Source organism: Polypterus senegalus, chromosome 17, assembly GCF_016835505.1.
Source record: "Polypterus senegalus isolate Bchr_013 chromosome 17, ASM1683550v1, whole genome shotgun sequence".
In the NCBI taxonomy this organism is placed as follows: domain Eukaryota; kingdom Metazoa; phylum Chordata; class Cladistia; order Polypteriformes; family Polypteridae; genus Polypterus; species Polypterus senegalus.
In genome coordinates, this window is record NC_053170.1 from 1,282,278 (window position 1) to 1,309,649 (window position 27,372).

Genomic DNA, 27,372 nt, shown 5'->3' on the forward strand with positions numbered 1-27,372 from the left:
CAGTGCACAAATAAATAAATAAAAAAACACACACCAGAATGACTATAAAGCAAGAAAATGAAAAAGAACGACAATGTCTGACTTGGCAGTCCCAAATGAGGCATTGTGCAGCCGTACTGCTGTTGGTTTGAAGGACCGCCAGTAGAGTTTCTTGACATGGACGGTCTCACACCTTTTCCAGAGTTTCTCACTGCCTGCTGCCCTAATGACAAGATACATCAGTACATGACTACATCATCTAGAACTCTAGGACTTAATGGTACTTGTCAACGTCTAGAATCCCCTAACACACATCCAGAGTGTGTGTTATGTTTTCACTTTTAAGACAATCACCCCTCGTAAAGTATAAATAATAAATTGATTGCCATAAATATCAGCTAAGCCTTGTGTTTTTTGCTATTGGGCTTTCATTTTGACAGGGAAAAGGTGCTGAAGCTGACAGATGCTGTACTATCTCTGAGCCCACCAACATGAGTATAGAGGTCCTGTAGACTTGTGTCTGATCTCTGCTCCTTCCTGGTTGTGGTTCTCGTTTTGGGTTCTGTTTAGAATGGGATGTTTGCTAATGACAGCAGCATTATTGGGCCCATCTCAGACTATAATGAGCATTCATGCTAGAGTGAAGTAATCAAACGGGTAAAATGGCACTGCTGAAGTAATCAATAAATAAAAATCAATAAAACAAAGGAGCTGGAGACGGCCTTTTTAAAAGGTAAAAGATCGCCTTGCAGCCTTCTAAGTCAGTATAGTCGTCTCTGTCCTCTCTTGCACAGATCATCAGTATTGGCAGTCCAGTCCAGTTTATCATCCAGCTGCACTCCCAGGTATTTATAGGTCTGCACCCTCTGCACAGTCACCTCTGATGATCACGGGGTCCATGAGGGGTCTGGGCCTCCTAAAATCCACCACCAGCTCCTTGGTTTTGCTGGTGTTCAGGTGTAAGTGGTTTGAGTCGCACCATTTAACAAAGTCCTTGATTAGGTTCCTAAAAGAAATATTAAACAACTTTGGGTTCCTGGACATCACCATTTCCAGCAATCTAGTTTCTTTTGCATTAACTCCCTTTGTCTTCAAAAATGATGTATTTCATTTATGACAATTGAAATAATTCTAATAGCTGCTTACTGTTTAATAACATATTTTCTGGTAAAAAAAAAACCTTAAATTTTAATTTAATGAAATGCAGATATACTCTAAAATTGTTACAAAGTCTTGAAAAACAAGAACATTATATTTGGTAAAACCTTAGAAAAATGTCAAAATGTCATATATTCAAATAATGCGCATTGTATTGTTTATTATACAGTACCTTGTTATACTGAAACCTCACAGTAAGACGCGCATTTGAAAAGTGCGCCCTCTTTTGAAATAGATTGTGTAGGTTATTGTTATAATGGGTCCGGCAGCCTCTCCAAGTCAGTTCTTATCAACGTCGCTGTCATAAACTCGAGTATTATTACGTCTGATGATTCGGGAATTGGTCTCTTTTCAAGGAGAATTTTTCTTATTGTTGCTTCTTTTTTTTCAATGTATTTTCTGGCTACATTATGAAAAACGTCGGTACTGGTTATTGGAAAAGCGACTACAATTCCCGTTAGACAGGTCGAATTGTAACACACACCCACACAGTATCGAAGTATCGCGATGCATGTGTCAACGCTGATAATAATAACAACAATAATAAAACTCAGTGTCCCAGTATGCCGCGCGCTGGCGCTGTTTCCGGCGTGCTTGTTGTCTCAAGTCTGGCAGCCACTGACTCGCTAAGATGGCGGCCGCGGCGGTGGTGGAGTTTCAGCGAGCGCAGTCTCTCCTTACTACGGACCGCGACGCGTCAATTGACATCCTTCACTCCATAGGTGAGCAGCCCTTGGTGTTCTAAGTGGCGGCCGTGGAGTATGGAAACAGGATTTGTTAGTGGCCCGTCTCACTGGGATCGGGCATCTGAGAGCCGGCCGGCTGCTGACTCACTGTGACCGAGAGGGTTGTTAGGCCCGCCGTCTTGGGATGAATCCGTGTTTCGGCATGGCGCGCGCGTGTGTGTACCAGAGTTTGTTTCTTTATTGTTAACGGGTGTCTTTTGCCGAATTTTTTCTTGGTGTATGCAGGTTTCGATACGAGCTATTCCATGGCTACTGAGCTCTCTCCGCTTCATAGAAAGAAATAAAGAAAAAACCTAGCGGTGTGGAGGCGGCGGCTCCTCCAAGGCCTGGACTTGAGGTAGCCGTACCCATGGAAGCACTTGTACCTTTGTTCAGAGTGTCGGCTCCAGGCTCCCAAAAACTAAACGATACGGAGCCTGGAGTTGAACTAAGTGGGTCGGCGTGAAGGCCTCGGGGCTGTGATTTATTCATTGTGTTGGGTTGAATTACAACTGTCATTTTTAGAAGAGTGCTGTACACATACAGTCAATCAATCGGGCAACCTCGGTTCTCCATTCTCAGCCTGTATGCCATCTCTTTTCACACTTTCTCGTGTTTCATGCTGGTTGACTTTAAATCATTTCGTGAGTAGTTTAACGTCAGAGCCATGCTTTCCAACCTGTTAGTTTCACGAGGTCATTTTGAAGCATTTTTGCTGCTTGTATTCGTGTCTTTTCGTTAAATACGTTGTTGTCCAAAGCCGACGTTGGTATTTCGTGATTTAACTTCCGCCGCCTGCCACTGATTTTTTTTGGCACGGGACCCCCACAATGCAGTGAGTGGGTACATCGAAAATGATGGGATGATGAGAGCAAAAGACTCCAGTGTCACATTTCCAGGTCCATAATTTTCGTTTTCCAGGCCATCCGTTAACCCCACTGTTAGACACTCCCCATCATAGGATGAGCAGGCCATTGAACACAGTTCACTCTTCACGTTGTTAATTATCCTAAATATTTGATTTGCTGTCTTTGACAGGAAGCTGTTGTGGAATAGAGAATGATGGCAAAGTTGGATGCCATCATGAAAAATCCCCTCCAGGAGGCACTTTTTTGGAGCACTTTTAGCCACAGGCTCATTCCTCCATGGTGTGTTGAGAAGTGCCTTCTGGGGGTCTGTAGCTAACAGGCAATTCAGGGCTTCCTCCCGATGTTACAAACTAAATGCTGCTACTTGAAGTTCATGTTGCAGTTTCTACACAGTATACATTTAATATGTATTAGTTGATTGTATTTGACCTTTGTGATGGTACATTTGTGTTTGTTTCTGCTGCTCTATGCATCTAAATTTCCCCTCGAGATAGTTTTTCTAATGTAACCCAATTAAATGCAACAATTCAACACTTCTGTTATTTTGTTCCATCTTTAGAATTGTATTATGCAATATTCTCATTCCTGCTATTACCAGGGAGGCGTTTGTGGCATAGGCCAGAGAAGGCCACCTACCATCGGTTTGGGCAAACAGAGCTTTGTGCAGGTGGTGTGACTTGTTGAGGGTCAGTTTGTGGTAAGTTTTGAACCAATAGGCTATTAGGTAGAAGTGCTAGCCCCTGTACCACCATGCCGTTTTTGTTTGTTTTGTTTCAGATTAAGATCTGCTTAGCAGGAGTTCAGGCACAGATACCAGGAGTCGTCCTCCTGAGCACGTGGATACTAGTTGGGGGGCCTGGTTTTTATTTCCTAATTTGTAATTTTTTGCATTAAATTTGAAAATGAATGGAATACAGCTTCCATAAGGTCCAGTCCTCGGTAGGTTTCCTTTCCATCTGTCACTTTGATTTTCATCTGTTTGATTTCTATTTAGTTTGGTGATTCCTTTATTTCTTGAAACATATAAATGATATTAGCATCATTTGTGGTTGTTAGGTGAATCTTAATGTTTATATAGTTTTACTTTATTTTTAAACTACAGTGTAATTGTTTTAATTTTCTGTGTTTCATTGTCTTGTGATGGTGCTTATGTGAATACAGTCAGACATTTTCTCAAGAAGGCCTCTTGCTAAAATACGGTTGTTCATATACCAGATTTGCTTTTGTTTTTTTGTGTGACCGCCTGAACTGTGAGATGTTTTAGTCTTCGTATGCCTCGTGGAAAATGGCTTTGCATGTTTTATAGCCTCTGTGTGTCTGAAAATACTGTGCAGTGTCATTAAGAAAATTAATCGTTCTAGGTACTTTTTCCTTCAGCTCTGTGGTGGCTCTGAGGCTAAGGATCTGCAATCCCAAAGGTTGCTGGTTCAAATCCCCATCACTGCCAAAAGAGATCCTACTCTGCTGGGCCCTTGAGCAAGGTCCTTAACCTGAAATTGCTCCAGGGGTGCTGTACAATGGCTGACCCCAAGGGGTATGCGAAAACTAACAAATTCCTAATACAAGAAATTGTATAAGGCGAAATAAAAAAAATAAAAAAATGTATGACCTAATTACAGGTATATTTCTATGACTTTCCATGTTGTTTTGTGCAGTTTGGTGGGGGGCTGGGGAGAATTAACAGATAAACAAATATATTGATCAATAGAGTACTTTGTTAAAAAATTGAGTTTTGTTCAACATAGTTAGTTTGTATTGTTCATTTAATTGTTAGTGTCTGTTTTCCCTACTTTTTAAAACTTTGAAGCTCTGCAAGTTTCAACAAGTAGGAGAAAAAGAAACCTGCACACCTAAACAAGCCAGCAATGCCTAAAAATAAATTCAATAAATAAATGTGCCCTGTAAGCAGTCATTATGGTTGAGTGGCTGGGATACTGGGCGTTAGTATTTTATCAGCTACAAAGGTAAAACCTCCTTATTTCTGCAACAACATAGAACATTAATTGCACGCAAACATAGTGAAAGACGGTGAACACAACCTGAAAATCAATATGCAGGTGAAGCGACATTGATGGCAGCGCCTTCTGTGCCACCGAGTCTGTGTTGGCTGGAGTTTGCGGTTTACCCTGACTGCATACATTGTGTAAGTATGTTGTACAATAGCACGAAACATGTAAAGTGCACCAGGGTTTTTTTGCCATATAAAAGTATACATTAGAGTGTAAAATGTTTAACAGTCGGGAGATGACCATTCAATAATCTTTATTCATAAAGCAGATTGTCTTCCTATCTATATGTATGTTTCTTATACAATTCTAAATTGTTTGACCGACCGTGACCAGATTTTGCATAGTTGCTGTCTTGGACCGCCCAAACAAGCTGGACTGAATTTTTGACCCTGGGGGTCAACAGATAGATATTTTATTAATCCACAAAGGGAAATTCACATACTCCAGCAGCAGCGTAGATTAAAAAAATATATATATACAGTGGTGTGAAAAACTATTTGCCCCCTTCCTGATTTCTTATTCTTTTGCATGTTTGTCACACAAAATGTTTCTGATCATCAAACACATTTAACCATTAGTCAAATATAACGCAAGTAAACACAAAATGCAGTTTTTAAATGATGGTTTTATTATTTAGGAGAAAAAATCCAAACCTACATGGCCCTGTGTGACAAAGTAATTGCCCCTGAACCTAAGAACCGGTTGGGCCACCCTTAGCAGCAATAACTGCAATCAAGCGTTTGCGATAACTTGCAATGAGTCTTTACGGCGCTCTGGAGGAATTTTGGCCCACTCATCTTTGCAGAATTGTTGTAATTCAGCTTTATTTGAGGGTTTTCTAGCATGAAGCGCCTTTTTAAGGTCATGCCATAGCATCTCAATTGGATTCAGGTCAGGACTTTGACTAGGCCACTCCAAAGTCTTCATTTTGTTTTTCTTCAGCCATTCAGAGGTGGATTTGCTGGTGTGTTTTGGGTCATTGTCCTGTTGCAGCACCCAAGATCGCTTCAGCTTGAGTTGACAAACAGATGGCCGGACATTCTCCTTCAGGATTTTTGGTAGACAGTAGAATTCATGGTTCCATCTATCACAGCAAGCCTTCCAGGTCTTGAAGCAGCAAAACAACCCCAGACCATCACACTACCACCACCATATTTTACTGTTGGTATGATGTTCTTTTCTGAAATGCTGTGTTCCTTTTACGCCAGATGTAACGGGACATTTGCCTTCCAAAAGTTCAACTTTTGTCTCATCAGTCCACAAGGTATTTTCCCAAAAGTCTTGGCAATCATTGAGATGTTTCTTAGCAAAATTGAGATGAGCCCTAATGTTCTTTTTGCTTAGCAGTGGTTTGCGTCTTGGAAATCTGCCATGCAGGCCGTTTTGCAGGCCAGTCTCTTTCTTATGGTGGAGTCGTGAACACTGACCTTAATTGAGGCAAGTGAGGCCTGCAGTTCTTTAGACGTTGTCCTGGGGTCTTTTGTGACCTCTCGGATGAGTCGTCTCTGCGCTCTTGGGGAATTTTGGTCGGCCGGCCACTCCTGGGAAGGTTCACCACTGTTCCATGTTTTTGCCATTTGTGGATAATGGCTCTCACTGTGGTTCACTGGAGTCCCAAAGCTTTAGAAATGGCTTTATAACCTTTACCAGACTGATAGATCTCAATGACTTCTGTTCTCATTTGTTCCTGAATTTCTTTGGATCTTGGCATGATGTCTAGCTTTGGAGGTGCTTTTGGTCGACTTCTCTGGGTCAGGCAGCTCCTATTGAAGTGATTTCTTGATTGAAACAGGTGTGGCAGTAATCAGGAAATTGAACTCAGGTGTGATACACCACAGTGAGGTGATTTTTGAACAAGGGGGCAATTACTTTTTCACACAGGGCCATGTAGGTTTGGATTTTTTTTTTCTCCCTAAATAATAAACACCATCATTTAAAAACTGCATTTTGTGTTTACTTGTGTTATATTTGACTAATGGTTAAATGTGTTTGATGATCAGAAACATTGTGTGTGACAAACATGCAAAAGAAGAAGAAATCAGGAAGGGGGCAAATAGTTTTTCACACCACTGTATATATTAAAGAGTGATAAAATTGCAGGTATAACAGATGATAACTTTGTGTAATGTTAACGTTTACCCCTCAACTGGGTGACCATTCTTTCCTTACCCCGTTTTTCAAATATACCCAGGCAGCACTGGGCACATCAGCCACTAAATTCTAACAATATCTCATCCTAGTAGAGTTTTCAGTGTTCTCACATTAAATGATTTGAGGGTATGTTTTAATTTCCTACCACCCTTTGTGTGAAGAAGTGCTTTGTGGATCCTGCTTGAGTGCCCTTTTTCTTAATTTATATTATATTTTCAAGTATGTGATTCAATATATAAATTACAGAATTTTTATATATGCTGTGTTTTTTTAGTTTTCTAAGATGAAAGTGTAAGCTTTTGAGTATTGCATAAAAGATCCGACTGAATTAGCAGGCAAAGCACCCCAGAAATGATTTGTCTTTCTTTCAGGGTATTTGTTTTCCCCTGAAAATGCATATAAAATGAAAGAAGGAAAATAGTGGCGTTGCTCAGTGACTTGTTTTTCTTAATACCACTGTGCAGTGCACGCCTTTGACATTATGCTGGCAGATATTGAAACTGAGGACCCTTGAGTCAAGCTGCACAAAAGAATTATGAATGACAGACACAGGGAGAAGCTCACCATTACAGACTAGAAGTTGAAAACCATTTCACAATGCTGCAGAGGTTCTTCAGATTTGTGTCAATTGTGGGGAACATTGTTGGTGTCAAAAGTTTGCCTTTGGTTGGTGATGTGAGATGGTGTGTTGCATGGAAGGTGTCTAAGAGCAGCTGCTTTTAATTAAGCTGACTGATCAGAGTCGAGTCTTGTGGTTTGTGTTGCTTGCCTGTTCTATTCAGTGGTGATTTACACCTTAGGCATAGATGGCAGAGTCATGAACACAGGTGTATTCTTCATAGCTGGTTTGTTTGTTTTGTGTGCATTTTGTGTTTTAAACACATTTTAGAGCACATAGGTTTATTTGTTATTTTGGAATTCCACATTCTCATCGTTCTTTCTTTAAAGATCTCTAGTGAAAATAGAAACACTGGGGTCATTTGTCACGTGCAGACCTAAGGATGGGTGATATGGCTAAAAATGATCACAGTTATGGTATATATCGCAGTATAATCTACAGTATCTCTCAAAAGTGAGTACACCCCTCACATTTTTGTAAATATTTTATTATGTCTTTTTATGGGACAACACTGAAGATATGACACTTTGATCTAATGTAAAGTAGTCCGTGTACAGCTTGTATAACAGTGTCAATTTGCTGTCCCCTCAAAATAACTCCACACAGCCATGAATGTCTAAACCGCATGCAACAAAAGTGAGTGCACCCCTAAGTGAAAAATGTCCAAATTGTGCCCAGTTAGCCATTTTCCCTCCCCGGTGTCCTGTGACTCATTAGTGTTACAAGGTCTCAGGTGTGTTCAATTTGGTGTCCTCGCTCTCACACTGGTCACTGGAAGTTCAACATGGCACCTCATGGCAAAGAACTCTCTGAGGATCTGAAAAAAGAATTGTTGCTCTCCATAAAGATGACCGAGGCTATAAGAAGATGGCCAACACCCTGAAACTGAGCTGCAGCACGGTGGCCGAGACCACACAGCGACAGGTTTAACAGGACAGGCTCACTCAGAACAGGCCTCTCCATGGTCGACCAAAGAAGTTGAGTGCAAGAGATCAGCGTCATATCCAGAGGTTGTCTTTTAAAAATAGAGCTGCCAGGGAAGAGGAAAAGGGGAAGGTCTATGGAGGTTTATGGATGTGGTGAGAGAGGACATGCAGATGATGGGTGTAACAGAACAAAATGACGAGGACAGAAAGATATGGAAGATGATGATCCGCTGTGGTGACCCCTAACGGGAGCAGCTGAAAGAAGAAGTCTTTTGAAGATAGACGTACGAGTGCTGCCAGCATTGCTGCAGAGGTTGAAAGGGTGGGGGTAGGTGGTCAGCCTGTCAGTGTTCAGATCATATGCCGCACATGGCATCAGATTGGTCTGCATGGCTGTCATCCCAGAATGAAGCCTCTTCAAAAGATGATGCACAAGAAAGACAAGCAGACTAAGGACATGGATTAATGGAACCATGTCCTGTGGTCTGATGAGACCAAGATAAACTTATTTGGTTCAGATGGTGTCAAGCGTGTGTGGCGCCAACCAAGTGAGGAGTACAAAGACGAGTGTGTCTTGCCTACAGTCAAGCGTGGTGGTGGGAGTGTCATGGTTTGGGGCTGCATGAGTGCTGCCGGCAGTGGGGAGCTACAATTTATTGGGTGAACCATGAATGCCAACATGTGCTGTGACATAGTGAAGCAGAGCATGATCCCCTCCCTTCGGAAACTGGGCTGCAGTGCAGTATGCCAGCATAACGACCCCAAACACACCGCCATGATGACCACTGAGGGTAAAGGTGCTAGACTGCCCAAGCATGTCTCCAGACCTAAACACTATTGAGCATCTGTGGGTTTCCTCAAACGGAAGGTGGCAAAGCGCAAGGTCTCTAGCATCCACCAGCTCCGTGATGTCGTCCTGGAGGAGTGGAAGAGGATTCCAGTGGCAAACTGTGAGGCTCGTGTGAACTCCATGCCTAAGAGAGTTAAGGCAGTGCTGGAAAATAATGGTGGGCAGCCACACAAAATTTTGACACTTTGGGCACAATTTGGACATTTGTCACTTAAGGGTGGACTTGTTTCTGCTGCCAGCGGTTTAGTGAGTTATTTAGAGGGGACAGCAGATTGACACTATTATACAAGCTGTACACTGACTGTGACATTTTATCAAAGTGTCATATCTTCAGTGTTGTCCCATGAAAAGACATAATAAAATATTTACAAAAATGTGAGGGGTGTACTCACCTTTGTGAGATACTGCATGTGCATATACTGTTTAGACTGAATCTGGTTTATGTGCTTCTGTTGGCGTCCTGACGTAGGTTAACGGTGGGTAGTTCTGCTGTTTCTTCTCATAAGGACCATTTTAATAAACAAGAGTAATTCCAAAATATCTGTGTTGTGTAAAATAAGCATTGGACAAAAAATAAAAGGCATGTGCTAAATATGTTTAAGACACAACCTTGAAATATGTGTACTGCATAGATCATTCAGTAAAAAATAAAGCGAGACTGACAATTCGACGTATTCTTTCCAGTTCTGTTGGATTCCCATTGAGCAAAAACAAGCAAGCCTAACTAGATTTTAATATTACCTTTCAAAACATCATTGAAGAGAACTTTTAATAAAAATCCAAACCAAAGAAAATGAACATCTGCGGTGACTGAATACTGCCTCAGCAGAGGATATTAACATTGGGGTGTGTGTGTTTGGAGACAGACGTGTCGCATTTCTAAAATTGCACTGCGCTTCCCCGCAGGGATACAGATGGGGCCATAGAATCTAATTGATTGTACCTGTGTTGTGTGGTTGTGGAAATAACACAGCAAAACACACAAGTGTGAATGTGCCCTTCGCCTTAGGACCCTCTGTCTTTTTCAGTATGTTCGGAGAGTTCAAGGAATTCCCATCTGGCACAGCACTCTTCATTGATTTTGAGTGAAATTGATCAGTACCTTAATGTGTCCGACTCCTTTAATTTGAGACGGTATTAAAGCCCTGTCACACTGCATGTTTCTCCAGCAATTTTCTGTCACAGATTTCTTTTTCATAATCTTAGCGAGTCATGGGCAGTTGTGGAGCACTCCCATGACCACCAGTCTTGTCTAACATAAGCAGCAACTCAGCCCAACCAGTCTGCAGCGCTGCCCTGACAGAATCGAGCAGGTGGGATTTTTGTCTTAAGTTGCACAGTTAGACTCTGTGTGTATGTGAGCTGACAACCAACACGCACCCATGCGGCAGTACATGGCGTAGAATGCAGCTGCAAGGAAGCCATGGAAGGGCATGTTTTGGACCTCAAAAACATTTAGGAGGCGCATCTGTCTGGGGCCTCTTGTTTTATGGACCACAACAGAAAGGGGGTCGGGAATAGGGTGGCTGCTTAGATTTCAGTTGAACTCCCTCTACTGGTAAAGTGTTTGTATGCCACCTGTGCTGTCGGGCAACATGTTGTTAGCTAACAAAGTAAGGGGTTAGGTCACAATACTTCACAAAGATAAACCAGTGCTGGGAGGTTGTCACAAAATGTGCAGTTTGCCAACTCGTTCAATTCCTGATCTTGTAATCTGACATCCTCAAGGTAACGAGGTCTGCAGCTGCTTTCATCACGTTTGATATGCCCCCCCAACTAGGAGTCATGTAAACTGATGATGGATGTAGTTGTTGACCTTTTGTTTCTTTTGACATACTTAGTTTTGCAATGTTTGCCGTAAGTTTTTGTGGTGGTGTTTGAGTTAAAACAATGGACGTTGGTTTAATTGTTAGTCTTTCAAGACAAGCCCCATCCTTATGCATCCTTGATGGGATTGGGAGGGCCTACATAAGCCAATTGGCTGCATTTTCATAACTTGCTTGCTTTGTTGCAATTTAGAAGTATACATAGCCACTGCCAGAGTTATCCTCACCCAAGAAGGTTTGTAAAGTAAATTTTCAATCATATACTTATTTTCTTTTTTTCTGCAGTAAAGCGAGATGTCCAAGAGAGTGATGAGGAGGCTCTACGGGTTAAAGAGCAGAGCATTCTGGAACTTGGCACCCTTCTTGCCAAGACTGGACAAGCAGCAGGTAAGCAATCCAGTGTGTGCCTCCTAGGGTGGTTCTTTAGGTGCCATCAGTTCTCCCATTGCAGAAACATTTGTACTATTTTGTATTGTAAGTTACTTTGAAAGAAAGTGTTAGCCGAGTAAATTTGTGTAATTCATTTATGTTTCAAATGGTTATTGATATTGACAAACTTTAATCTAGGAAGGCCACTGCATTTACAGATTTTTATTACAATTTTATTACAGTTACACTTTTTTAATTTTGAGCCAAACTGAAGTAGCCTGTTTATTAAAAAAAAAAACTGGTTTTCTGATACTTGTCCCCCAGAAATGTAGTTTGATGTTTATGATGACAAAATGAAGTTTGGAAGTAATTAAATCAACTTCCATTTTTTGACAATGTCCTTTCAAAGTGATGAATACCAATTCTCTTCTTTATTTACTTTTGCTAGCGTGAAAAATGACATGGATAGCTGGAAGATTTCGAATGTGTATTTGTGGCTGTTTAGCATACCTTACTAAAATGGTGCTTATCTCAGTACAGTGGACCCTTGACTTACGAACTTGATTCGTTTGCGAGGGTTGGTTGTAAGTCAAGTTGGTTGTAAGTCAAGACTATTTTTCCCATAAGAAATAATGGAAATACCCATAATGCACTCCGAACCTCCCACAGCAACACTTACTTAACCTTTTCATAATAAAAAAGGGTTGTATAATGTGCATAATTTACCAAAACACCAATAATTTTTCTAATGTACTAACCAAAAAGTTATAAAAAGTGCGTAGCCTACCAGAAACAACAATTTCATACTGTGCTCACCATTTAATTTGACATCTTTGGGATGCAGGAAGGGCGGAGGAGGAGAATGAAATGGAAGGTGGTTATTGTTTAGAAGGAGCCTCCTTATGCAAATCTTTTCTTTGTAAAATTGTCGAGATGGTGGATTTCGGCATGCTGTACATATTAGCGAGATCGGTCACCAGAACACCACTCTCATATTTCTGCACAATTTTCTTCTTCGTTTCGATTGTGATTGCTGTTTCTCAAGTTAATAATGATAGTAGTCGAGCACTCAATTCAAAGCTGGTCGTGTTGTGCGCTGCTGTAATAACACACTCCAAAGCAAGCCGGTGCTGACTCAGTCTGATGACATCATCATGTGCCGCGCCAGCCAGCTAGCTAACATCCTTTAACAATCGCTTTCTTTACCTTCGTTACCTTCTCTTCCTTCCTTAGCAATTATGTGTCTTGCTTGCCATGGTCTTAGTGAATTATATATATAGATAAATCACTGCACTGACCGAAATTACGTCCACAAACACATGTATCTGGGCTCCGACTGACGCTTACGAACGCTCTCGGCTGCTTGTTTACAATCGCGCAAGCGGATTCACGTGACCGCATTCGGGTCGTAACGCAAGATGTTGGTCGTAAATCAAAACAAAAATTTTGGTCGTAAATCAAGTTGTTCGCATGTCAGGCCGGTCGTATATCAAGGGTCGATTGTATATTTAAAATGTGAAATCAAAACGATAAAGATCATATGCCGGTATTTCCATCCATCTATTCACTAATCTTGATACTTTGAAGATCTGGTCGTTAGATTGTACTTCAGTTCCCCATGGAAGTATAAGCAGTGCGACAATGGGTTTCAGAAAATTTGTTGTGGAACCAATGAAATCTATTTTTTTATGCCATGTTGTAAATGGTAGTTCAAGTAATTAGAGTTTCAGACTCTCTAGTGAAATTTGCCATTTGTTCCTCAATCATTCTTCCAGTTTATTTTTGGAAAATGGAGGAATATCCATAGAACAGCATTCTTGATGATAGACAACAACGCTGTCATTTTTTCAGGTCATGGTGTCTGTTTGGTGGCGTTAGTCTTGTAGCCATGCAGATGGAACTAGTGACAGTAGCAGCAGGCTGTACATTTCTTCCTAAACACCACCTACCTCTATCATGTCCCTAGTCTGTAGCTCCTTTTCCTTATCTTTGTCTTTTGTCTCAGTTAAGGCTCTGCGATGAGGGTGAATATTTCATCACCACTGCTTTAGCTGTCAGGCAAGTCTTTTTGTGTCAAATGACAACTTGGTTGTCTAAGCCAATTTTTTTTTTTATTTATTTATTTTTAAGACCGGCATGACCCACCTAAAAATTGTAAGGGTGGAGGCCAGTGTTTTTCTTAATACTGGGGGGGGTTGGTCACATTGATAATATATAAAAAAACAAAAGCCAAAGTTTAAGAACTTCTGTCGGAGTTACAGAATTCTTCGATTTTTGGAAAGTCCGCTTTCCTCCATTATCCCAGAGTTAGGTTAATTGGCAGTGCTGAATTCATCTTGTATGTCTGATCACGTTAATAGGCTGACTTTGCAGTGTCTTTATATCTGATATTGGGGATAGGGACACCAGCTTGTTTTTGTTAAGCTATTTGAAATTCTAAGTGTGGAGTACTCCTTATGAGTATATACTGAATTTTCTATAGATGTTGCAGCTCAAAGTAGCTTTTAATTATCACAGCATTTATAACAAAATCTCTAAAAATGTTTACTGCTCAAGAATAATGCAACCGAGGTTTAAAGCAATTTTCTCATGACCAAAACCATTCAAATTTTTATTGTGAGAAAAAAAATCAAATTCTCGTTTAGAGGATCTGTGCAGAACTTTTTCAGAACCTGGCAGGATCTAATTAATAATATTTTAGAATAAGCTCTTAAAGTACTGAGGAAGTAGATTCTCTTCCCATTTCTTTTTCTTCTACATTTATCTTTATCCACCTATTAAACTCATCAATTTATTTATTTTTCCTAGCTTTAAGTTTTATTCCGTTGGCCACGTTCTCTTTCTCAGTGATGGGGGGGTTGATTTGTTTGCAATCCTATTTTTTGTAAAAATTGATCTATTTGTATGGAATGAGTACAATAAAATCAATAAAATTTATTAAAAAAATAAGCTTCTTTCACTGATAAATCCAGTGTTCTTCTCCAGTTAGGAATTGGCAGTACTGACGCATTCAGTCTAATCAGGTCAGCAAGGCAGATGCGACTGTTGGATTACCATGACGATTGAAAAGCCTGTTCAGGGCTGGGTTATAAAATACATGAAAGAAGTCCTCACAGTGTCAGATATTGGAGGTTTTAAAACTCTGATATCAAGGGTCTAACCATGTAACACCATGTATAAGCTGCCTTGGTCAAGGCAGAATTCCATATGTTTTTGGATGATTGATTCTGTAATTGCCTTTTTTACTTTTATGATTTTACTTGAATTGAAATCTAAACCCCAACCCTAATGCAGGTTTCTGTACAATTGCTGTGATTGTTTTCTCTGCATACGTCTGATCTTCCCCCTGCCCTTTTTAGACTGATTTTCTTTTGGGTTTTTTTTTAAATTTTTTTCCTTTCACATGACAACCATGAAGTGTTGGAGCCAGTCCAGCCAGCATTGTCTTCTGAAAGCAGCTGTCATTTAATAATAAAACGTAGTAAATGACTGAGCAAGAACTGTGCTTGTTTATGTCTTTGGGCACTTGTAAAAAGAGTAAAACGCTCAAGAGAAGCCAAAACATGCAACTGTCTCCTCAAGTCAGGGCAACAACTTCTTGTTATCACGACAATGTAAAACAGTCTTGTGAGATTTTTAAGTAAATATGTAATCATCTGCTGAAAATAAATTTCTTCAGGATTTGGAAAAAGAAAAAAAAAACATTTTTTTCCATTTTATTTGTTTAGGTTTTAATACCTTTTAATTAGTTTTCATTCACCTTATTTATTTTTGGGTCTTTAGTAGTTGAGCTGTGTTCTGTACAGTTCCAAGGTATGGTCAGATTGCATTTGTGAGACTAAAGATAGGTCTATTTTTATGTTGGTTTAATCTTAGGAGTTGGGTATTTTGACAATTCTAGTTATTTGAATGTATGTGTAAACAGGATATTACATTTTTGTGTCATGGTTTAGCAAATAGTGAGAAAAACCCTAGTACTCGGAGTAAGATGTTCAATTTCGTGTTCCCAGAGGTGTGTATGAGAGGTGAATTGGCCCAGTACAAGTGTGGATGTGCACCTGTGGCACTCGCACGATATCTGGGCTATGTCCTGATTGTCCCTGCCATTGTAGTTGTTACACAATGACTTGGGCCAGAGTGGTCAGAGATTTCTCATTTCAGCACTCACTTCACTAACACTTCTTCATAGGAGAGACATTCTTGGTATGTTGCTGGACTAGAACTTCCTCCATTTTGTCAAACTGAAGGCGAGTGAAATCCGTTTTCATGTGCTGTAAGCCCACACCATTGTCCGTCCACCTGCCAACAAGGGCTAACTCATCTTAGGCTTGATCAATTTAACATACTAAAATATACAATTGAAATTCTAAAAAGAAATTAAAATATGTAAACTATTGTGACTGGGCTTGCCATCTGTAACGGCTCCGGTGCAAGAACAACTCTGTAGCAGCTCTGCTGTGTCTGGTAAACAGTAAACCAAGGGCAAAGTAATTGGTTGCCCTCTGCAGGATCAGGCTTACTGTGTAATGTGTTTAGAACATTTAACATCAGGCGTTGTTGACATGCTCTTCCTCGCACTCTCCTGATCTCTCTTCTCCAGACTGCGTCTGCCACAGTGGTGATTCCAAGCTGCTGGTGCTCTTCTAATCTTAAGATGGGAGCTCGAGCAGGATGATTGCCAGTGTCATGGCTCCTAACAGCTCCTATTTTGAATGAAGTCTTCAGCCTCTACCTGCCTATCTATTCTCACCTTCCTGTCGCTTGTGCAACTTGTCCAAGTTTGATAATACCTGTATAAAAAAACAGCACCACTTAAACTGCAAATATTTTATTAAAAAACAAGGTGTTAGATATAACTTTTTTTTTTCTAGAAGTACAGGTATGAAAATACAGAATGAAACCGAGACATTAGATGAAGAGGAAGGCGCGATCTCAAATGTTTTTGCCACATTTTTCCTTCATTCCAGAAACAACTTTTTCTCGGATTGTTAATTTTTCTTTCAGCGTAAACTGATGCGTTTCTCACTGTTTTGTGTTTTTTTTTGTGTGTTTATCTCAAAGAAAACATTGAGCAGCGCTATGAAATTTGAACAGGACACAACACAACTACCCATGCGTAGGCTAGGTGGAGTACTGACTCTGAATTCAGCTGTACCTCTGTGATGTCATGCCTACACTCTTGCTGAGACTGTCTCTTTCATTGAGACAGCCTGTTGCAGGGTTCCCGAGACTAGGCACGGGAAGTGTAGGCGCAGTATTTTTTGCATCACATTATTATCTTCAGTGGCCATTTTTGGTCAAAATAACATGCGTTATACTGAAATTTACATTTTGTTAAAACACGTTTTTTTAACATGATATGAATGTTTGCCCAGGCCCACAAAAAGTATTTGTTGTTCTGAAAATGTTGTTACTTCGGTATTCGTTATAACAGGATTTGACCTGAATTGGGGAATTGCAGACTGTTCTGTCACATGGCTTCTTTATTCTTGAATTTTACCATGTCAGATAAGTTCTGTGGTTTGACTATTGTATTGACTGAGCTCACAGCCTCACTTGGTGCATCTAGTAGATTAAGTGAACCCAAAACTTGCTGCATTATCTCCTCTTCAGACATACCAGATTTCCATTTAAAGCAGTGCTCAATGTATTCATAAGTTCCATAATGGGCAGAACCTTTACCATCCTGCAGGGTCAAAGCTGATCTGCCTCCTAAGCTGGTAATTATGGACATTTTTTTTCTTAATGCCAGCCACCAGCTACACAGAGTGGTATTTAGATATCACATTAACCTTGCATGGCTTAGGAGATTCAACTCCACAAAAGATTTCACAAAATTAACTACCACAGTAGACAACATACACAAGGCTTGTAACTTTGAGAGTCCCAGCTGCAGCAGAGTAACAGGAGAGATGCAATAGGATGTTCTTGATGCTCCTAGAGATTGGAACACTGAGGAGGCTAAAAAAGAGTACAAACGCTGTCTGGCCATTTTTTGCAGTCTCTTTGGAGGGCCTTTGTAAATCCAATCCCTTGCTGGTTCTTTTAAAGGGTGGATTTTGGACACATTTGCCTGGTTCCGAGCATTCAACATGTTGCAGGAAAAATAAACATTTAGATGTTAGTTTTTGCATTGCACTTTAGAAATGTAATATCCTTTTCAGTCAATCGCTAAACATTTTACTACTGAAATAGGACAGGAAAGACTGTCGCTTTGTTTTTAACTTTATAAAGTAATGGATAAGTGCAGAACAGACAAAAAACCTGTGTTGTCTTTGGAGTCAATGCTGCCTTCCAACCTTAAGAAGATAAAACTAGTTTACTGGTGAAGTAAGCAACTTCTTAACCAATTAAGTTACATGTTTTATAAGCTGCCCAAGGATTTTGTTGAATAGTATTTCAAAAAGTAACTTTTGTTGAGCATTTTCATTTGTGTGTGTGTGTGTGTGTGTGTGTGTCATTTGTAAGTTGTGGGAAAAGTAAAAACGTACCCTGTTCTTAATACCTTTTTTAATTTATCAATGACCAACATTTCCTGGTTTTGTTCAGCTGGCCTGATAACCTGCCACTTTTTTGCAGAACTCGGGGGTTTGCTCAAGTATGTGCGTCCATTCCTCAACTCAATTAGTAAAGCCAAAGCAGCAAGGTTGGTCCGGTCTTTACTTGACCTCTTTCTGGACATGGAGGCAGCCACTGGTCAAGAGGTGGATCTGTGTTTGGAGTGCATTGAGTGGGCAAAAGCAGAGAAAAGGACTTTTCTGCGCCAAGCTCTGGAGGTACCCTTTTGCCTTTTTTTTTCTACAGATGCTCTTTGCTTCATTTGCACAATTGCAATATAGACCAGTTTCTCAAAGTGCATACTGCATCTACAAATAATCGGAAACTGACTCCCAATGTTCAAAACCTTTTCTGTGCTTCTTTCATGTTCCAGGCTCGTTTGGTTTCACTCTATTTTGACACTAAGCGGTACCAGGAGGCTCTACAGCTTGGTAAGTATGGGTGAATGCTAGCATATCTAAAGGGCTGGGGAAGGTGGGATTCACTGCATCCATCTTGTTCAAAAGAGCATTTCCAGGAGCTGGGAATCATTTCCTGTAAGGTGACAAGTAATGTTATAAATGAAAGATGTTGGAAGTAACCCCTCCATCTTCCTTACTGCTTCTTTGCTGATGGTACCAACAGAGCAGAGTCCAAGTGCTCTAATATTATACAGGAAGAGTATTTGGAATAGGCAAGTAAAGCACAAGATTAATCCAAAGAGCAAAAATTCCTCATTTTGTATTTGTTAATAAGCACAGAGGAGATTGCACATACCTGCCAGTATTAATTTTTCAGTTTTTGCTAATGTCTTCAGTCATTAATGGAGACGTTGATGTACAATGAAGAGGCAAATCTGAAAGTATGCCTTTGTAGTGCAACATGAGGCAAATGTTTGTTCCAAATGAGACACTTAAATCTGACCTTCTGAAGCAAATTGTGCACATATTCCTCGGACTGTTTGGTGTGGAGCTAGTTTCAGTTAGCTTTCATGTACTTTTTTTTTTCTCCTCTGTTTTACTTCCTGCAGGCTCTCAGTTACTGCGTGAACTAAAGAAAATGGATGACAAAGCTTTGCTAGTAGAAGTGCAACTATTGGAGAGTAAGACTTACCATGCGCTCAGTAACCTGCCCAAAGCACGAGCAGCCCTAACCTCGGCTAGGACGACTGCTAATGCCATCTACTGTCCGCCCAAGCTGCAGGCTGCTCTTGACATGCAGTCGGGTAAGTCACTAGTGCCCAGCTGCAGTCAAGTAAAGTGGCTGGCAAATCACTGTCTTCTGCATGCTGGTGCCATATTCTATCCATTGCCTACTCTGAGCTGTTCCTTTGTACGCTCCGTCCCTCTCACAGTGATATTTGAAGCTGAAGCCAACAATTCCAACGTTGCTGAGAACAGCCTCATTCTAGGTGATACACTGTTTACCCATATGAATTATCAAATAGTTGGCCAAAACCTTAGTTTACAAGGTATTTTAACTGCCTTACCAAACACCACCTGTACAATGCACAAAGGCACGTCTGTCACCTTTTTACCTTTTTGGTTTGACGGTAACGCATGTTCAAGCCCTGAGATACTACAGCAAACATTGCACAGAAGGCCTTCATTTTCAACTTGACAGCTTTCCTTACTGTTAGTGTGCATTAAAAGACTTCAGGGCTGCTGCCGTTATAGACACCCGCACCCCCTTGACCACAGCCCCTTGCAGCAGAGTCCACTACCAATGTCTTGAACAAACAAATTTCTTGCTTTATATCTGCATTTTTCAGAATTTTCATTTTTCTTTCCATATGGAAAATGTTTGCATTTGATTAAGTTAAGTTCCAAGCCGTTCCCAGTTCTACCTACTGTATATTATTGTCACTGCTGCCTCCAAATGGTGCCCTTATTACCTATTTAGTTTCATATATTTGTATACTTAAAACAGTGCAGTGCACAGAGATATAGTGTGCCCACACAAGAAACTCTTTAAAACAATATAAGTCTGATGACTTGCTTTATTTGAAAAAGTGAGTGGAGCTGGTTGAGAGGGTCAGATGCCAGCAGGACAGCAGTGTTAATACTTCATTTTTTCATTGTTGTTTGGCTAACATTGTGACCTGATAATTGTGCTGTGTGTTAGGCATCATCCATGCTGCTGAAGAGAAAGACTGGAAAACCGCATACTCTTATTTTTATGAAGCATTTGAAGGTTATGATTCCATTGATAGTCCGCGAGCCATTACAGCTCTTAAGTACATGCTCCTCTGCAAAATTATGCTAAATGTGTAAGTATGCTTTCATTTTTATAGTCTTCCTTGGGGATACATTAAATAATTCATATTTTGCTCTCTGTTTAATAATCTTACATAGTATCACTCAATCTATAATTTGATTTATGCTGTATTATGAAAGGATTCGAACAATGTACTAACTGTGCAGTAGGAAATGGTTAGCCATTGGAAAGTTGCAACGATTCCTGTGAGGGAGAAGATTAAGTATAGAATTTAGTAAGAAAGAAATTGGGCTTCACTGAAACTCCTTGGATTGTTGACTCTAGGGAGTAAAGGAGGGAGTAAATGTTAAATATTAAAGACTCCAGTGATGTGGAAAATAAACTCATTAAAACTTGTCTCTTGTCTTGGCAGCCCTGAGGATGTGCAGGCCTTAATAAGTGGGAAATTAGCCTTGCGGTATGCAGGACGCCAGGTGAGAACCCCTAGTTTTACTCTTTGTGCACTGAAGTTTCATGAAGCCTATAATGTCAGTCAGGAATGTCACATTCATATCTGAATTTCAGGTGCATTGAAATTTGTATTAAAAATGTGATCATTTAAAAATGATTTTTAAGTTTTGAATGTTCCTAGTCTGATCTTTAGTGGCTGATATCATTGTGTAACATTTTGGTAAATAGGTATGTGAATATGTACGTGTGTGTATGTCTATACTTTTTTTTTTTTTTAAACACATTATTGTGTCGTATTCACACATCCTTTCTAGGAACAGTTCATTTGTGGTTTTAGTTGCTTAGCTACTGTTTCTATCAGTGAAGCCTTCTGTCCAATGACAAACCTTTTAATTTTCCTATGTGAGCCACACCGTGATGGTTTTACTCAACTCTTTATTCTCAAAACTGCCTATTGATCAATGAGGGTTTTTTTTTTTCTATAATTAAACTAGACCACTTTATTCAAAGGAATTTATAAAACATTGGAATTGATTAGAATATAAATTTTGACATTAAATAACAGAGCGCAAAATTACAGTTCTAATTAATAGTTCTAAAGGTACAACATTTCTTTATGTAGACCATTTTCATACAGGTGGCACAGCTCAAAGTGCTTTAAGATGAAGAGAGAAACGTTTATAAACAATAAAAATAAAATTAGGCAATACTAAATAACAAAAAATAGTCAGATGGCTGGAGGACAGTAAAAACGAACAAAACCTCCAGATGGCTGGGGGACAAATTAAAAATCTGCAGGGGTTCCAAGGCAATGAGACCACCCAGCCTCCACTGGGCATTCTACCCAACATAACTGATCTCAGTCAGTCCTCATGGTTTTCAGGCATGACGGGAAGGAAAGGGCAGATGAAAACTAGCAGTCGAACAGATCTCAGCAGATTGACAGTAAGGTCAGCGAGCTGCTGTGGTGTTACAAAGGGAGGGAGTGCACACCAACTAATCTTTGTGTGCAAGTTCACCTGTGTCCTACCTGACAAAGCTGGCCCATGTGTAAATTATAAACAAGAAAACTGAAAACAAAATGAGAGAGGAATTTCATTAGAAAAAGAGAGGATGCAAAGATGGTTATTCAAACATTTCGTTTGTTTTGAACCATTTTTTTCTAGTTGAACATCAGTGCTAAAACCTGTGGAATAAATTAAAGTACAAGAGCTGATTTATTGTTAAAACAGTATGTTAAGTCTTAAAAAAAAGTTGGTGGTGTGTACCTGTAGTATATAAGTATACTTGTAGCCTTTGGTCATATTCGGCACACAGCAGGAATCGGCACTGGGCAGTGTGTCAATCCATTGTATGGCCCACTCAGTAGAAGGCCGAAAATTCATAGTCATGGGTGACAGTCCCATTGTCCAGAAGGTGGAGAGGGGCAACGGGGGGAGTACATGCAGGCATCGGACCATGTGTTGCTGTTTTGGAGTAGTGCTACTTAACAGTGGTTCCTCACTTTGACAACTGTTAGCTGCTTTAAGTAATTGATTTTATCAGCCAGTTCTTAATTTCACAAGGGAGTGCTACCTCTGGGTAAGAGTAGCGAATCAGTAAATTAACTCGAATGACCCTGTTTGCTGAAATTCTCCTAAAATGCACCTACTAAGGTGGTGTCCTTACACAAGATGTGAATTTTTAATTCTTTTTCCTATGCAGACAGATGCCCTGAAGTGTGTGGCACAAGCTAGTAAAAATCGGTCACTGGCAGACTTTGAAAAGGTAGGCCTGCTTTTAATCCTTATTTGTAATAATAATCCAGTAAGTGATGGTACACATGAATCCTATGAACCTGTAATGTTCCTCTTCCTTAACAATGAATGACTTAGCAGCAGCAGGAAATGTAGATGAGGCTCAGTTTAATTTATTAAGTTTCAACATTGACTGCTACACTCTGTAATGTGACTTGCCAAGTGTGTGTCAGAGACAGTGTCTGTTGACTTGAGATTTGGTCAGAAACCTTTAAATAATAAAGGAAAAAATAAACTTTATTTTGTAAGAAGTTTCCTTACAGAAATGTCAGTTTATCCTTTTTCCATATGAGCTCTCCAACGTGTGGGCTTGTTTGGATCTTGTAAATACTTATCTACTGTTTGTAAGTTTTCTGTTTTTTTTTTTTTTGCTTTTTTTCTTATAAACTGATAATTTTACAAATTTACTAAACTGTAATCCATCTTTTTCATTGACTTCATTCAGTAGAGCATTTCAGGATTTTTTTTATTGAAAATTGTAAATCTTTTTTACCTGTTCACATTTACTGTGGAGTAGACCGGATGAAGCAGCATTTTTATTATTCTTTCAAGACGGGAAATCAGAAGTGAAATGATAAACAGTCGCCCACAAGATGTACTGCTCAGATACTTATGTGCCACCGCTACAATTGTAGTCATGCAGTGATGCCTCATTACTTGCTATGTTTTAAAATGAAAACAGAAAATATAACTGAAATGTAAAAAAAAAAAAAAAAAAAGGTCAACGCATATGTCGTCAGGGCTGCTGTTGCCACAGTAAATGGTGAGATGTTTCTCTAAGGCATAGAAAGTAAGGTTTGATACTCGACTGAAGGGAGGGGATCTACACGTAGCATATAAAAACACTTAAGTGTGGTGTCTCGGCACAGGCCATGGTAAATTTTATTATAACCCCCGCTCTTGGTGGGTCAGGAGAACTGCTTTCCTGCTGGTCCATTTCCATTGCTGCTGCAGTCATTTGCCTGTTACTTTTCGATTCTGATTGTCTGAGTTTTTTCAGAAGTTACATGTACCTTGAGGGTTGATTCAGGTAGTACTTGCTTGCGTGCTGACTAACTGTACAGAAATGGTTACATTGCATCTCCATAGTTGGTGAGCTTATACATGTCCTGTGATTTAAAATATTCAGTTTAATTGTATAGGTTTAAAAAAAAATACACCTTAATACGGTGAGATTTTTTTATTATGCTACTGTATTTCTTCAAATAAGTCATTGAAGTGTGTCCCCTTATAGCAATTATGGCAATAAATAGCTTGCAGATATGAGAAATCTACTGGAAGCTGCCCTGCTTTTAATTTATTTCTGCCGTACTGTGCTGTGTAGAGCTCAGCCTCACACACTAACTCGTAATGGTAGTATTGCTGCTAAATAGCATCTTGAATCATGTGACTTATTCTGCCAGTAATCTTCCGTTTACAACAGGCCTTGCTATGTGATGCAGACAGTGGACACTGCTCCATTGTATCCAGCAGGGGGCACATGCACCCTGGGAAAAGGTTTGTTAGAGATTCTGACCTTTAGTAAACCAACAATATACATAAAGATATATCTAAAATCCTTCTCTAGTGGTATGGCACTGATTCTAAAACATAGAAAGATTAACACTAAAGAAAGATTATAGAAGCTTCTGTTTAATATAGGCTGAACACTCACAAGAATATAACACTCGAAGGAGAGCCATACTTGTCCAACTTCGAGCCAGAGTGTGGGAAAGCTTGTTGTCCAAGGCACAGGCAGGAGCAATGTCTTCCATCCATCTGTAGTTGACTGTAGTTGAGCTCTCAGGGCTCCATGTAGTTGTCTGATTTTTTTTTTTTTTTTTCTCTCCTTTTAATGCCTTGTCTTTGAACATGCAACCTCCAAACATGGGTACAGTGTGTTTGCTGACAATCATGATTGGGGAAATGGCACACGGTTTCAGTGGAGAATAAACCTTGAAATAACTGACTCTGACAACCCCGACCAAACATGGCACATTAGCACTTCAACATTGTAACACCTGACTCATTTTATGTCAGTTGGATTCCATAAAATAATGTGTATGAATAACTCTCACAGATTACAGTGGCACACATAAAACTTTTCCCTGCATGTACAAAGTCCATTTTCTGGGATTTTTCACATGCTGCTTCAGGCAAATGCTTAATCTCCCTCGTTTCCAAGCTCTGGTGATCCCTATGTATAATTTTGTGCTTAAGAGCCCCATGCACCTCACTATCCCAGCACAATCTTTGATTTTATCCTAGTCCAGCCCTTTAATACATTTTCCAGTTTTCAATAAACAAACACCTCTTTCCTAAGCAAGTCCTTTGACATGGTCAGCGTTTACATGATGCTTCACAGTTGAGGGCCAAGAATAATGAAAGACTGGCCCTTTCCAAATGATTCACACAATTTTACAAACTGTGCATATATAGATAGATTTAGGAAATCTTTGTTATTCCTTTTGATGACCAATAAACTATACATGGTGTCTACTTTCTTAGGTCCATCCATCCAGTACCAGGTAAAATCCACTTCTGCCTGAATTCTTTTAAGGCATGGATTCAACTTGTTGCTCAAAAAATTGCTTGGCAGTTCTGTTACATTCTGACTGAGTAGCATCATGCAGTTGCTGCTGATGTTTTGGCCATGAATCTTCCATTGCATGTCATCCCAAAGGCTTTGTGTTGGATTGAGGTCAGGGACTGATCTGGAATTAGTTGAAGTCATTGTTAGAGTTGTGGAATTAATCTGAGATGATGTGTGTGTTAAAACATGACTCAGTACACGTCTCTGAAAGAGTAGACTGTGGACATACTGTCAAATAATGCACATCATCAGTAACAATACTTAAGTATGGTGTGGAATTCAGATGACCAGATTAATTGGTTTTAAGAAGCCTAATGTGTGTCAAATTTCACACACCATTTCATCCACTCCACCAGCCGGTACTGTTGACATAAGGCAGAAAGAATGGATCCATGGATTCATGCTGTTGATGACAAGTTCTGATCTAACCATCTCAATATTGGATTCATCAAATCAGGTAACCTTTTCCAATCTTCATTCAGTTCAACCAGCTTTGGTGTTCATGTACACACTGTAGCCTCACTGGCAAGAGTAGATCCCTGTCTTGTGGAGTTGTAGCCCATCTGCTTTAAGGTCTGATGTGTTGTAGTTCTGGAGATTCTCTTTTGCACACTATAGCTGTAAAGCACTGTTGTCTGACTGTTTGTGATCTCTTCTAGATTAAACTATTCATCCAGAGAAATGCTGCTCAGTGAATGGTTTTTGTTTGTTGCCATCGCCATTTCTTTGTAAGCTCTATAGATCAGTGGTTCCCAACCTCGGTCCGGGGGGCATCCTGTGGCTGCATGTTTTTGTTCCAACCTGATTCCTAATCCGTGACAACACCTGATAGCACTGATCTCATTTAATTAGCTGGGATTATTTGTCTTTTATTCAGCATTCAGAAAAGCACAGCAGCATGATTTTTCCATTTATAAGACATTTAGAAATATTTCTGCTTTTGCTACAGATTTAAATGCTTAACTCTCTTTTGTTGATTTCATTCTATTTCGCTCTTTCTCTGTGCAGTTTTCCCCTTCATTGTATCTTATTAATGACAATTAAAAATGAGCAGAGCAGACACGCTGGCAATCAACACTGAATAATCAAAGGCTGCAAGTACTTTAGCATCTGACTCACTAATTAGCAAATAACGGATTAATTAAATAATTAGAACACCTAGAAAAGAATGAAAATATTGTTAAAAAGAAAAAAAATACATTACTCCCATATAACTGCATTGTACATTTTAATGTGTGTGTGTGTGTGTGTGTGTATATATATGTGTATATATATATATATATATATATATATATATATATATATATATATATATATATATATATATATATGTGTATATTGTGTGTGTGTGTGTGTGTATGTATATATAGATAAAGATAGATAGATAATCACACATACATATACAGTGGTGCTTGAAAGTTTGTGAGCCCTTTAGAATTTTCTATATTTCTGCATAAATATGACCTCAAACATCAACAGATTTTCACTCAAGTCCTAAAAGTAGATAGAGAAACCAGTTAAACAAATGAGACAAAAATTATTATACTTGGTTGTTTATTGAGGAAAATTGTCGAATGTTGCATATTTGTGAGTGGCAAAAGTATGTGAACCTTTAGGATTAGCAGTTAGTTTGAAAGTGAGGTGTCAGGTGTCCACTGTTTTCAGTCAATGGGATGCCAATCAGGTGTGAGTGGGCACCCTGTGTTATTTAAAGAACAGGATCTATCAAAGTCTGCTCTTCACAACACACGTTTGTAGAAGTGTATCATGGCACGAACAAAGGAGATTTCTGAGGACCTCACAAAAAGAGTTGTTGATGCTCATCAGGCTGGAAAAGGTTACCAAACCATCTCTAAAGAGTTTGGACTTCACCAATCCACAGTCAGACAGATTGTGTAGAAATGGAGGAAATTCAAGACCATTGTTACCATCCCCAGGAGTGGTTGACCAACAAAGATCACTCCAAGAGCAAGGCAGACGTGTAATAGTCGACGAGGTCACAAAGGACCCCAGGGGAACTTCTAAGCAACTGAAGGCCTCCCTCACATTGGCTAATATTCATGTTCATGAGTCCATTATCAGGAGAACACTCAACAACAATGGTGTGCGTGGCAGGGTTGCAAGGAGAAAGCCACTGCTCTCCAAAAAAATATTGCTGCTCATCTGCAGGTTTGGTAAAGATCATGTGAACAAACCAGAAGGCTACTGGAAGAATGTTTTGTGGATGGATGAGACCAAAATAGAACTTTTTGGTTTAAATGAAAAGCGTTCGGTTTGGAAAAAGGAACACACTGCATTCCAGCATAAGAACCTCATCCC

The 27,372-nt window shown here is 39.7% G+C and overlaps 1 protein-coding gene across 1 annotated transcript in view; it reads left to right on the forward strand.

Moving 5' to 3' along the window:
- The first annotated feature begins 1,726 nt into the window (after positions 1-1,726).
- Positions 1,727-27,372, forward strand: part of LOC120517227 (26S proteasome non-ATPase regulatory subunit 11) — a 35,287-nt gene continuing 9,641 nt past the window's right edge. The window contains exons 1-8 of the mRNA XM_039739400.1: positions 1,727-1,859; positions 11,398-11,499; positions 18,061-18,257; positions 18,413-18,470; positions 19,049-19,243; positions 20,143-20,287; positions 20,648-20,708; positions 22,390-22,452. Coding sequence (XP_039595334.1) covers positions 1,769-1,859; positions 11,398-11,499; positions 18,061-18,257; positions 18,413-18,470; positions 19,049-19,243; positions 20,143-20,287; positions 20,648-20,708; positions 22,390-22,452 — 912 coding nt within the window. The 5' untranslated portion in view covers positions 1,727-1,768. The remainder of the gene's footprint in view (positions 1,860-11,397; positions 11,500-18,060; positions 18,258-18,412; positions 18,471-19,048; positions 19,244-20,142; positions 20,288-20,647; positions 20,709-22,389; positions 22,453-27,372) is intronic.